The following is an 11,174-nucleotide window of genomic DNA, read 5'->3' as shown; positions in this document are numbered from 1 at the left end:
CAGGGAATTACTGCAGACCAATATTAGTTTTAAATGTTTTGTGGACAGAGAAGCTTCAGATTTTCTGTGTCCATGAGTTGAGTCAGTAAAGGAACAACTTCATTTGATCAATAATACAGCCTAGTTACTTTTACCCCTACCCACAAGTACATACTATAATGTATTACCTCAACAACCTCGAACCCAGGAACATTGAATCGGTAATGGTGCTCCTTGTATATAGCCTCGTTATTGTTTTAATTGTGTTACTATTTACTTTTTTATTTCGCAAATATTTGTCTTTTTAACTGCACTGTTGGGAATGGGCTCTTAAGTAAGCATTTCACTGTAAGGTCTACACCTGTTGTATTTGGAGCATGTAACCAATACAATTTGATTTGGTAATAATACACCTGTATTTGTTTGGAGAGTTTTGTAGAGCTCATGCCCGTCGACTTAACTCCTCCCTCCTCTTTTCAGGCCAAATCTACTGTCAAAGAGGAGGATGCGGAGGGGCAATAGAGTCTGGACAGACAAAGTGTCCCCCTGACACTCAAAACACAGAGCAAAGGAGAATTGTAGGATCGAGGTCCAAATTGCTAGATTTCAATGGACGGTCCACCCGAAACCGCTTTTTCATCCCCAAGGGTTACTCTCCACCAGGTTCCCCAAAGAGGGAAGCAAGCCCCCTTCCCGAATTTCAACAGGCTACAGGTCCAGGATCAGCTTCCTCTTATCCAATCCTAACCTTAACTGGTTGTGGAAAATAAAATAAATACTGACCCAAGATCAGCATCTAGGGGCTAATTCACACATCTCCACTTGGAGTAATGATAGGCACGTTGTGTGGAAAAACTCCTGGCCCTGGTTGTAAGGGAAAAAGCTCCACACGTCTGGGGTTTTCATATTAAAACTGGGTCCATGTGTTAACAGTTTGGAAGGTTTCCACATGGAACGCTACCCTCTGTGTAGGGGGTAGTGTTTTCAGTTCAGCTGGCTTGATGCTTGGTCCAGAGTGGATTGATAATGTAGAAGTTATTACAGGTGAAGATTTTAAACATCCTTATGAATTTGTATTGTTGCAGTGATGATCCAAAGTACAGTAAAAAAATCTAATGTTTACACGAAATTACATATTTCTTTCATAGGTACAACATTCTTGTGCAGCACTCCTATACAGTAGGTGGCAGTGTTAAACTTTAAATTCTACAGCCCAGCATATGTTCTACAGCCCAGCATATGATTACATTACTGTGACGAGGAAAATAAAGCTAGCTACAATCAAAAGCTATCTATCTATCGATGTTTAGCTTCTGATATGATTGTATTTGTTTTACTAGATTGCTAGATAACTGTAGAGAATCATAATATAGAAAACACAAAGACTGTTTTCATATTGAAAAGGGACCAAAAGCGTCGGGGGACAATGTCGGGTTCCGTGGTCGATTTCCAGGCGCAGATAGCCTCAATCATGGAGGTGCTAGCCAACGCGGCTGTAGCCGAAATCTGCAAAATTGTTGACGATGGCTATGCGGTTGTACACCTGGAGATTTCCCAAAGCCAAAAGGAGAACGAATTTCTACGGAGGAATATGAAATTGATGGAACTTCAGATCGCGAGGTTTCGGGCTGAGAGAACAAAGTTTTCAAATGGGTCCGTCCACAATCGCTTCCATGGAATACGCCTCCTAAACAGACACAACCATCGAGAGACTACAACGACAGGTTGGTGGTGGTGATGATGAATTTGACAGTGCACATAGGCTAAATTACATGAATCTTCAATTTGACCCCGTCCATCAATTGTGTTTTACAAAGTTCAAAGCAAGCATAATACATCCATGATTTATGTACTGTCAATACAGTTAGGGCCCAGCAGTATTGTTGACATTCCATATATGACGTATCATGCTTAATTTGTACTGTCAACACAGCTAGGATCCTTCTAGCTCTAAAGACACATTACACACGTCATGAACGTATTATGCTTGCCATGTTCTCTGTAAAAACACCATTGATGGATGGGGGTATATGGAAAGTAATCATAATTTATTAAACTGTCATACACTATATATATATATATATACAAAAGTATGTGGACACTCCTTCAAATTATTGGATTCGGCAATTTCAGCCACACCGTTGCTGACAGGTGTATAAAATCGAGCACACAACCATGCAATCTCCATAGTCAAACATTGGTAGTAGAATGGCACGTACTGAAGAGCTCGATGACTTTCAATTTGGCACCTCCATAGGATACCACCTTGGCAACAAGTCAGTTTGTCAAATTGCTGCACTGCTAGAGCTGCACCGGTCAACTGTAGGTGCTGTTATTGTGAAGTGGAAACGTGTAGGAGTAACAACGGCTCAGCCGCGAAGTGGTAGGCCACAAGCTCAAAGAACGGGGCCGCCGAGTCGTGAAGTCGCATAGCCCAAAAAAACATTTCTGTCCTCGGTTGCAACATTCGCTACAGAGTTCCAAACTGCCTCTGGACAATACATCAGCACAAAACTGTTCGTCGGGAGCTTCATGAAATGGGTTTACATGGCCCGAGCAGCCGCACACAAGCCTAAGATCACCATGCGCAATACCAAGCATCGGCTGGAGTGGTGTTAAGCTCACCGCCATTAGACTCTGAAGCAGAGGAAATGCGTTCTCTGGAGTGATGAAACACTCTTCACCATCTGGCAGTCCGACGGACGAATCTGGGTTTGGCGGATGCCAGAAGAACGCTACCTGCCCCAATGCATAGTGTCAACTGTAAAGTTTGGTGGAGGAGGAATAATGGTCTGGGGCTGGTTTTGGCGAGGCCTCTTAGTTACAGTGAAGGGAGATCTTAACACTACAGCATACAATTACGTTCCAGACAATTCTGTGCTTCCAACTTTCTGGCAACAGTTTTGGGAAGGCCCTTTCCTGTTTCAGCATGACAATGCCCCCATGCACAAAGCAAAGTCCATACAGAAATGGTTTGTCGAGATCGGTGTGGAAGAACTTGACTGGCCTGCACAGATCCCTGACCTCAACCCCATCGAACACCTTTAGGATGAATTGGAACGCCGACTGCGAGCCAGGCCTAATCGCCCAACTTCAGTTCCCGACTTCACGAATGCTCTTGTGACTGAATGGAAGCAAGTCCCCGCAGCAATGTTCCAACATCCAGTGAAAAGCTTTCCCAGAAGAGTGGAGGCTGTTATAGCAGCAAAGGGGGTACCAACTCCATATTAATGCACATTATTTTTGAATGAACATTTTTGACAAGCAGGTGTCCACATTATTTTGGCCATGTAGTGTAGTTATAATTATTATTATTTTTTTACCTCCCCTATTATTTCCAGGACCTACTTGGCAAAGCAGAAACAGACTTTCCAACAGGAGTTTTGGGAACAGCAGCATACCAAGAGACAGACAGCCCATAGACGTGGACCAAGAAGATGTCTCTCCATCAAGGCATATGGATATTACAAGTGATGAGGTAAGTTCCAATTTTAAAAGCCGATTTTTCATACTTTCACAGACTTATATCTGTTTTTGTCTCGGACACGAGACACTTCCTTCCGCCTGGGGATGAGGTTATGTCTGTATAGACGAATATATCCCAGCACATTATAACCATAGATGTTTGCTGTGATTAAAGTAATACTCTCTATACTTTCAAGGCATTTTTGCACAAACGGTTTGTAAACACTCACGCAAAATACAAAAGGTGGAGTTTACCCTCCACCACTGGTTATAACACAATAACACCAAGGCAACTACTTTGAATTTCACTAAATCCCATGTCATGCCCATATCTCCATTCAGTAGATAGTGTATGCTCTGTCTCACTCATCTCTCCCACTTAACCCCATCAGCAGTCAGCAGAGACAGAGGAAGGGGAATCAGACCTGTTGATCATCAAGGTGGAGGGAGAAACAGATGACCAGGACTCTAGGTCCAGACACCCAGCCAGAACAGTGGAGGGCAGCAGAGAGCTAACCAACCAACTGGCTGCAGCCACCACAGAGGACCCCGCCTTCCAGTCCAGTGGCCCCAGAGGCAACAACTACAACAACACTGCTATGGAGGTCAGTGGATCTGACGTCGTCTTCCTCCAGTCAGAAACAGGGAATGTGAACCAGGGACCACAGCAGTTTACAGGACTTGAACCCAGAGCAGAGAGACAGAGTCTGGACACAAAGTGTGACATGAACAGGGACCTCAATCTCCTAAGAGATTCTTTAAACCAGGTGTGCAGAGAGGTAGTAGCGACTGATGATGGTGCCTCTGCTGCTCACACTAAAGTTATGGACCTAGGGAGTGGCCCAGTGGGCCCAGAAACACAGACTAGCTCGGCCATGGAAATGAGAAGTGTAGGGTTAGAAAACCTCAGGTTTTCCCCCAAGTCGTTCCATTCTTCATCAGAACATGTGATAGTGATTGACTCTGTGTCCAGTGGGCAGCAGGTAGATAGAGGTTTTGAGTGGGGTCAGGTGGGTACAGCTACTACACCACAGGTCAATGGGACTGGAAATAAGCAGGTAGTGGGAGTGTTTAACAGAAACGCACCAATGATTCACACCGAATTGATGCGAGACAACACCACGCAATTGGTTTCACCTGGCTTCCGGCCCTCAGAGATAAATACAGGCATGCATCTTGGCACAGGAAATGCAGGTGAGGCCAACAAAGATAGTTGGTGTTCGTTGGCAAGCCTCCATAGACACTCTGAAATACCAGGAAGAGGAGCTCAACAAGCAACTCATACCTCACTTCCTGTTGGCCATTTTAGACCAAGCACCACAATTTCCTCTCACTTGAGTAATCTCACCACACACGGTAGACTATGCACCGTAGAACAACCGTAACAAACTGCCATAAGAAGTTTGTCCATGAGAGTGACTTGCGGCAGTACGCTGTTGGCCACACCAGAAAGCGTGTGTTCGCCTGCACCTTTGTGTGAGAAGAGCTTTGTGTGCGCCAGTCAGCTCCAAGTGCACCACAACGTCCACACTGGAGAGAAGCCCTTCAGTTGTGCACAGTGCGGCCGCAGGTTCTCCCACTCCAGCAATCTGAAAAGACATCAGAAGCTTCATCATTGAGAACTGACACAGAAGCAAGAGATTCCTATTGAAAATATGTTATAGCAATATCATGAGTTCAAACGTTGTCATATGTTTGCTTTGGTCTCATGCATGTTAAAAAAAAACAAAAAAATATTTATTACATTTTAGTAATTTAGCAGATGCTCTTATCCAGAGCGACTTACAGGAGCAATTATGCTTGAGTGCGTTGTTCAAGGGCACGTCAACAGATTTCACCTAGTCGGCTCTTGCAGAGCGCTACAAATTTGCAAAACATATGACATATTGCAATTTGTGTTGGCTAACGTTAGCTATGTGATTAGATAGCTAGGCTAGGGGTTAGGGTTAAGGTTATGAGTTAGGTTAAAGGGTTATGGTTAGGGGAAGGGTTAGCTAAAATGCCAAGTAGTTGCAAAGTAGCTAAAAAGTAGTAAGTAGTTAAAGTTGTCCATAATGAGATTTGAACACTCAACCTTTGACTTTTGTGTTGTACGCCCACGCATCCACGCCGACCAACCACACTCCTTTCATTGTTGCCTTAAGTAACCTCCTTTCTCATGTAACTATACCAAAAGTACCATATCATATTCATTTGAGGGTCACAGTTATAGATGTACTATGTTACATCTAGTCTATGAGACAAGGCTGGTTTACAATACAATGTGGTTCATATTTACATTATCGGCATAAACTTTTACGTTTTCTTAGTTCCTTGGCTCCTTCAAGGCCAACAGCATCATTCACATTCACTTTTAAGGTTGATAGTTGTTGTTTTCTCATAAGAATACTGCGTGCCTCAACAAGTTATAGCAGATCCTGCAATTGTACCGTGAGAGTGAAAAACTGTCCTTTTGTACCAATATGTTCATTAAATCCTATAATTCCCTCAATAAATACTATTTTTCAAAGAATTATGGTGCTTTTTATTTTTTTGTATTTTACCCCCTTTTTCTTCCCAATTTTGTGATATCCAATTGCGAGCTTGTCTCATCGCTGCAACTCCCCAACGGGCTCGGGAGAGGCCAAAGTCGAGTCATGCGTCCTCCGAAACTAATGTGTCTGAGGAAACACCGAAGTCAGCCTGCAGGGCCCGCCACAAGGAGTCGCTAGAGCGCGATGAGCCAAGTAAAGCCCCCCAGCCTAACCCTCCCCTAACCCGGGAGACACTAGGCCAATTGTGCACCGCCCTATGGAACTCCCGGACACAGCCTGGGATCGAACCCGGGTCTGTAGTGACGCCTTAGACCGATGTGTCACTCGGGAGGCCCCTCATGGTGCTTCTTGACCGTAAATATACATTCACTGGCCAGTTTATTAGGTACACCCATCTAGTACTGGGTCGGACCCCCCTGTATTCACGAAGGGATGCACCTGGTCAGCAAAAATTTTCAGATACGCTGTGGTGTTCAAACATTGCTCAATTGGTACATTCCTGTGCCAGGAAAACATTACACCACCGCCACCAGCCTGTACCGTTGACACCAGGCAAGATGGGGCTATTGACTCATGCTTCTTGTGCAAAATGGCTATGCGGTAGTACCACTCCTCAGTTGTCCAGTGTTGGTGATCGCGTGCCCACTTGAGCTGCTTCTGCTTGTTTTTAGTTGATAGGAGTGGAACCTTGTGTGGTCGTCTGCTGCAATAGCCCATCCATGACAAGGACAGACGAGTTGTTCGTTCCGAGATGCCGTTCTGCACACCACTGTTGTACTACGCTGTTATTTGTCTGTCTGTGGTCCGCCTGTTAGCTTGCATTATTCTAGACATTATTTTTCGACCTCTCATCAACAAGTTGTTTTCGTCCACTGGACTGCCGCTGACCGGATGTTTTGTTTGCCGCACCATTCACGGTAAATCCTAGAGACACGTTTGTGCGTGAAAATCCCAGGAGGCCGGACGTTTCTGAGATACTGGAACCGCGCACCCGGCACTGACAATCATACCATGCTCAAAGTCTCTTAGGTCGCTTGTTTTACCCATTCTAACGTTCAATCGAACAGTAACTGAATGCCTCGATGCCTGTCTGCCTGCTTTATATAGCAAGCCAGGGCCACCAGACTCACCAGACGTACCTAATAAACTCACATTGACCCTAAAATATATATTCTCACATTGACCCTACATATATATTCTCACATTGACTCTACATATATATTCTCACATTGACCCTAAATATATATTCTAACATTGACCCTACATATATATTCTCAAATAGAACCTACATAGTGTATTCTCACATTGCTTACAATGAAATCAGTCAGTTGGCAGGAAACTATGTTTTCCTTTCAAAAGTACAGGAAATTATTGCAGTCCAATTTTAGTTTCAAATGTTTTGAGGACAGAGAAGTTTCAGATGTTCTGTGTCCATGAGTTGAGTCAGTAAATTAACATCTTAATTCAAGCCAGTTGATCAATATTATAGCTTAGTAATATCTAAGTTATAATAGACCTGCATTTGTATGAGAGCTTTGTAGAGCTCATGTCTGTCTATTCTGTCCTTCCTCCTCTTTTCAGGCCAAATCTACTGTGGAAGGGGAGAGAGACCTCCAGCCATGGAAGAAAGAAGAGGGTCTGAGGGAGATGCCAGGTAAGGATTTATGGATTGCTGTAATAAAAAATGACATACTGATTGACAACCTCATTGTTTTTATTTGACTACATATGACCATCATGCTTTTGTTGTCTCTTCAGGCACTGATAGTGGCCACAGAATGACAGACCCAAACACACAGACCTCTCTAGACACGGACCAAACAGAGCTCACTGAGCAGCTCAGAACCAAACACAGCATAGTGACTGTCAACAGATCAGACACTGTTTTCAAGTCAGACCCGGAGCCTGAGAGCCTGAGCCAGGTGCTCCAACTCACAGGTCCAGGACCTGTTGCTAAACAGCAGTGCAGCCTAAACCCCGAGAGAACAACCGATCTGCCTGTAAACTCCCGTAAGCAAAGAGGCAGTGATACAGCGAATGATCGGCCATCTTGTTCTAGTTATGCTGCCGAGACGGTCTCAGGAAGCCCCTCGCCTCTCAAAAAGTTGAACCCCATTCCCCCACTTCCTCAGATGGTGAGGGGTGAACACGAGTATTCCCAGGGCGGTTCAGGGGTCAAGTCTGAGGTCATAGTTATTGACCCCCTCCATGTTGACGAGGGGGAAGATGGGGATGGCACGCCCTCGTCGTGGAGACATGGTGACATCATGGAACACCGGCATCATCAAGGAGGACATAGTGAAGCAGATGCCATGCTTCTTGGAGGACATTCGAGTAACACTTATCATCATCATCCTCACCCAGGTGTCCAGCCAGCAGCAAGACAGAACTCACCTGACAATCACTTCTACACCATTGGCATGGACGGCGCTTTCAACAACCGCCTCGGCACCTTTCAGAACCCCGCAGCCACCGCTCCATTGGCCGAGGGAACCGGGGAGCTGCAGTACCCCACCTGGGTGGATTTCGAGGGGAGCGCCCCCAACACCCACCTGGGCGACATGACTGGGACTCATCAGGACAGAGGGTCTAGGGAGGAGGGGGCGAGGTCCTACAGGTGCACCTTCTGCGGGAGGGAGTACCCTCACCTGTGCCAGCTCAAGATGCACCAGAGGGTCCACACGGGGGAGAAACCGTACGAGTGTGCCCTGTGTGGGAAGCAGTTCAGCCAGCTGTGCGGCCTGAAGCGGCACCAGAGAGTACACACAGGGGAGAAACCTTTCAGATGCGCTCAATGCGGGAAACAATTCTCTCATTCCAGCAACCTGAAAGTGCATCAGAGTGTCCATACAGGGGAGAAACGGTTCCACTGCACCCAGTGTGGAAAAAACTTCTCCTTTCTGAGCAATCTGATAAGACACCAGGCAGTTCACGCAAGGAAATGATATGTTGTATTGATTTGCTGTGTTGATTTAGGAATGTTTTTTTCTGAATTGATTGGAAATTGAATGAGGTGTGTGATTGCTCTGGCTAAATGCCTCAACTCTGAAATGTTCGACTTGTTAGTTATACACGATTTCAACCAGTTAGCAAGTTGGAGATTTCCGAGTTTCCCAGTTCCGACTAGCATGTACACGCGGCATTAAAAGTCGCGTTACCTGTTCTTTGTATTCATACTTTGCGTTCTCTTTTTTCTCCTCTAACTATTATTTTGTATTCTGGAGCAAATTGTAATGAAAAGAATGACTCAATGTTTGCTGCTTATTGTTATATTGGTTCAACATAAAGTTCAACTTTTTATTATTCAAATTCCTACAGTATTTGTGTAGTGTTGAAAATAATCAGGTCAAAATAAGATTGTCACAAGGAACTTGCTTGTGTTAAAGTTTAAACGTTTTTTGGGATGTTTTGAGAAATAAACCAACTCATGGGAAATGAGAAGAACGTATTTTGTCTTTGAGAATAATGCATGAAGCTTTATCTCATCAGACAGTAAACTGTGATTTCAATGTTTACGCTGAATTGTCTCCGGAAGTAGATGGTTTAACCCCGGAAAAGGGTATTGCGCGGGTAAGTTTGTTTTGCTAGCTAGCCTGCATAGTAAGTTTGGCTTCATAGCATTCATTGCCATGGTTATCAATTGAACCGCTGAAATGGAACGTAAATCACAGAAAATAAAGTGGTGACAGCTGCATAGAAGTACTTGGAGGTACGGCATTTGACAATAGTTAAAGGATGTAACGCCAGTGGGTTTTTAATGAGTGTAGGTGGCAGCTGCAGAGAAGTACCTGGGTGTACGAGATTTTACTGCAGAAGAGGTAATGGGGTGGTGATTTTAATAAAATAGTGGTATATACTGTAGGTGTAGGGTTAAGTGGTGGATGTATTTATTTTAGTTACAGGAATAATGAGAATTTAATGTAGGTAGGAAATGACTGGCCCCACTTTAGTATAGTAGGTGGCGGTGTACGTACATTTAAATTGGATGCGATCCGCTAATCCCGAAGAAGGAGAATCAAATCAAATGTATTTATAAAGCCCTTCTTACATCAGCTGATATCTCAAAGTGCTGTATGGAAACCCAGCCTAAAACCCCAAACAGCAAGCAATGCATAGAAGAAGCTAGCTGGCTTGTGCTTGTAGTCAATTAATAAAAAAGATGTTCAACGAAATCGTTTTTCGTGCGCGTGTAGCGTCCGTTATGGAAACTTTAACAGCAACAGCCGTACTAGCAGTGTGTCAAATAATGGAAGAAAGCTACGCTGCTCCTCGTGTGGAAATGGAGTGTGGCCATGAACCGAACAGGAAGCCCCTGACGAAGGAGATTGGCACAGGGAGGGAGAAGGAGCCTGTGCAAGCATTTAGCCCTTGCCGTTCTTCTGATCGTATACAAATGGCAGGTGAGATGTCACATGCGCCGAATACAACATGTGTGGACCTTACCGTGAAATGTTTACTTAACATTACAAGCCCTTGACCAACAATGCTGTTTTTAAGTATACAAATATTTGGAAAGTGAGTAAACTAAAGTTTTAAAAAATTGGGGGGAAAAGCAATAACGAGGCAATATACCAGGTGTACCGAGTCAATGTGCTGTGGTACAGGTTAGTCGTGGTAATATGTACTGTACCAGTCAAGTTTGGACACACCTACTCATTCAAGAGTATTTCTTGATTTTCTGCATTGTCGAATAATAGTGAAGACATCAAAACTAGGAAATAACACATGGAATCATGTAGTAACCAAAAAAGTGTTAAACAAATCAAAATGTATTTTATATTTGAGGTTCTTCAAAGTAGCGACCCTTTGCCTTGATGACAGCTTTGATCATTCAACCAGCTTCATGAAGTAGTCACCTGGAATGCATTTCATTAACAGGTGTGCTTTGTTAAATGTTAATTTGTGGAATTTCTTTACTTCTTAAATGTGTTTGAGCCAATCAGGTCTGTTGTGACAAGGTAGGGGTGGTATACAGAAGATAGCCCTATTTGATAAAACACAAAGTCCATATTATGGTAAGAACAGCTCAAATAAGCAATGAGAAACGACAGTCCATCTTTACTTCAAGACACGAAAGTCAGTCAATCCGGAAAATTTCAACTCATAAATGTGCCAAAGATTTTTCAACTAACCTGCTTAGTCATGTTTTTATCTGAGCGGAAGAGCTCGGCTGGCATTTTGACTCAAAGTGATCTT

The 11,174-nt window shown here is 44.0% G+C and overlaps 1 protein-coding gene across 2 annotated transcripts; it reads left to right on the top strand.

Moving 5' to 3' along the window:
* Positions 1-427: 427 nt before the first annotated feature.
* Positions 428-8,841, top strand: LOC129850528 (zinc finger and SCAN domain-containing protein 5C-like; the record flags this gene model as incomplete). Of its 2 annotated transcripts, none has more annotated exon segments than XM_055916892.1 (5): positions 428-1,703; positions 3,321-3,457; positions 3,837-4,049; positions 7,560-7,632; positions 7,737-8,841. In XM_055916892.1, coding segments are annotated over 5 exon segments (1,826 nt in total), but the record flags the coding sequence as incomplete, so codon positions are not given.
* Positions 8,842-11,174: the final 2,333 nt, after the last annotated feature.

The sequence above is a fragment of the Salvelinus fontinalis genome, unplaced genomic scaffold, assembly GCF_029448725.1.
Source record: "Salvelinus fontinalis isolate EN_2023a unplaced genomic scaffold, ASM2944872v1 scaffold_2105, whole genome shotgun sequence".
Classification (NCBI taxonomy): domain Eukaryota; kingdom Metazoa; phylum Chordata; class Actinopteri; order Salmoniformes; family Salmonidae; genus Salvelinus; species Salvelinus fontinalis.
This window is presented reverse-complemented; position numbering and strand designations above follow the sequence as displayed.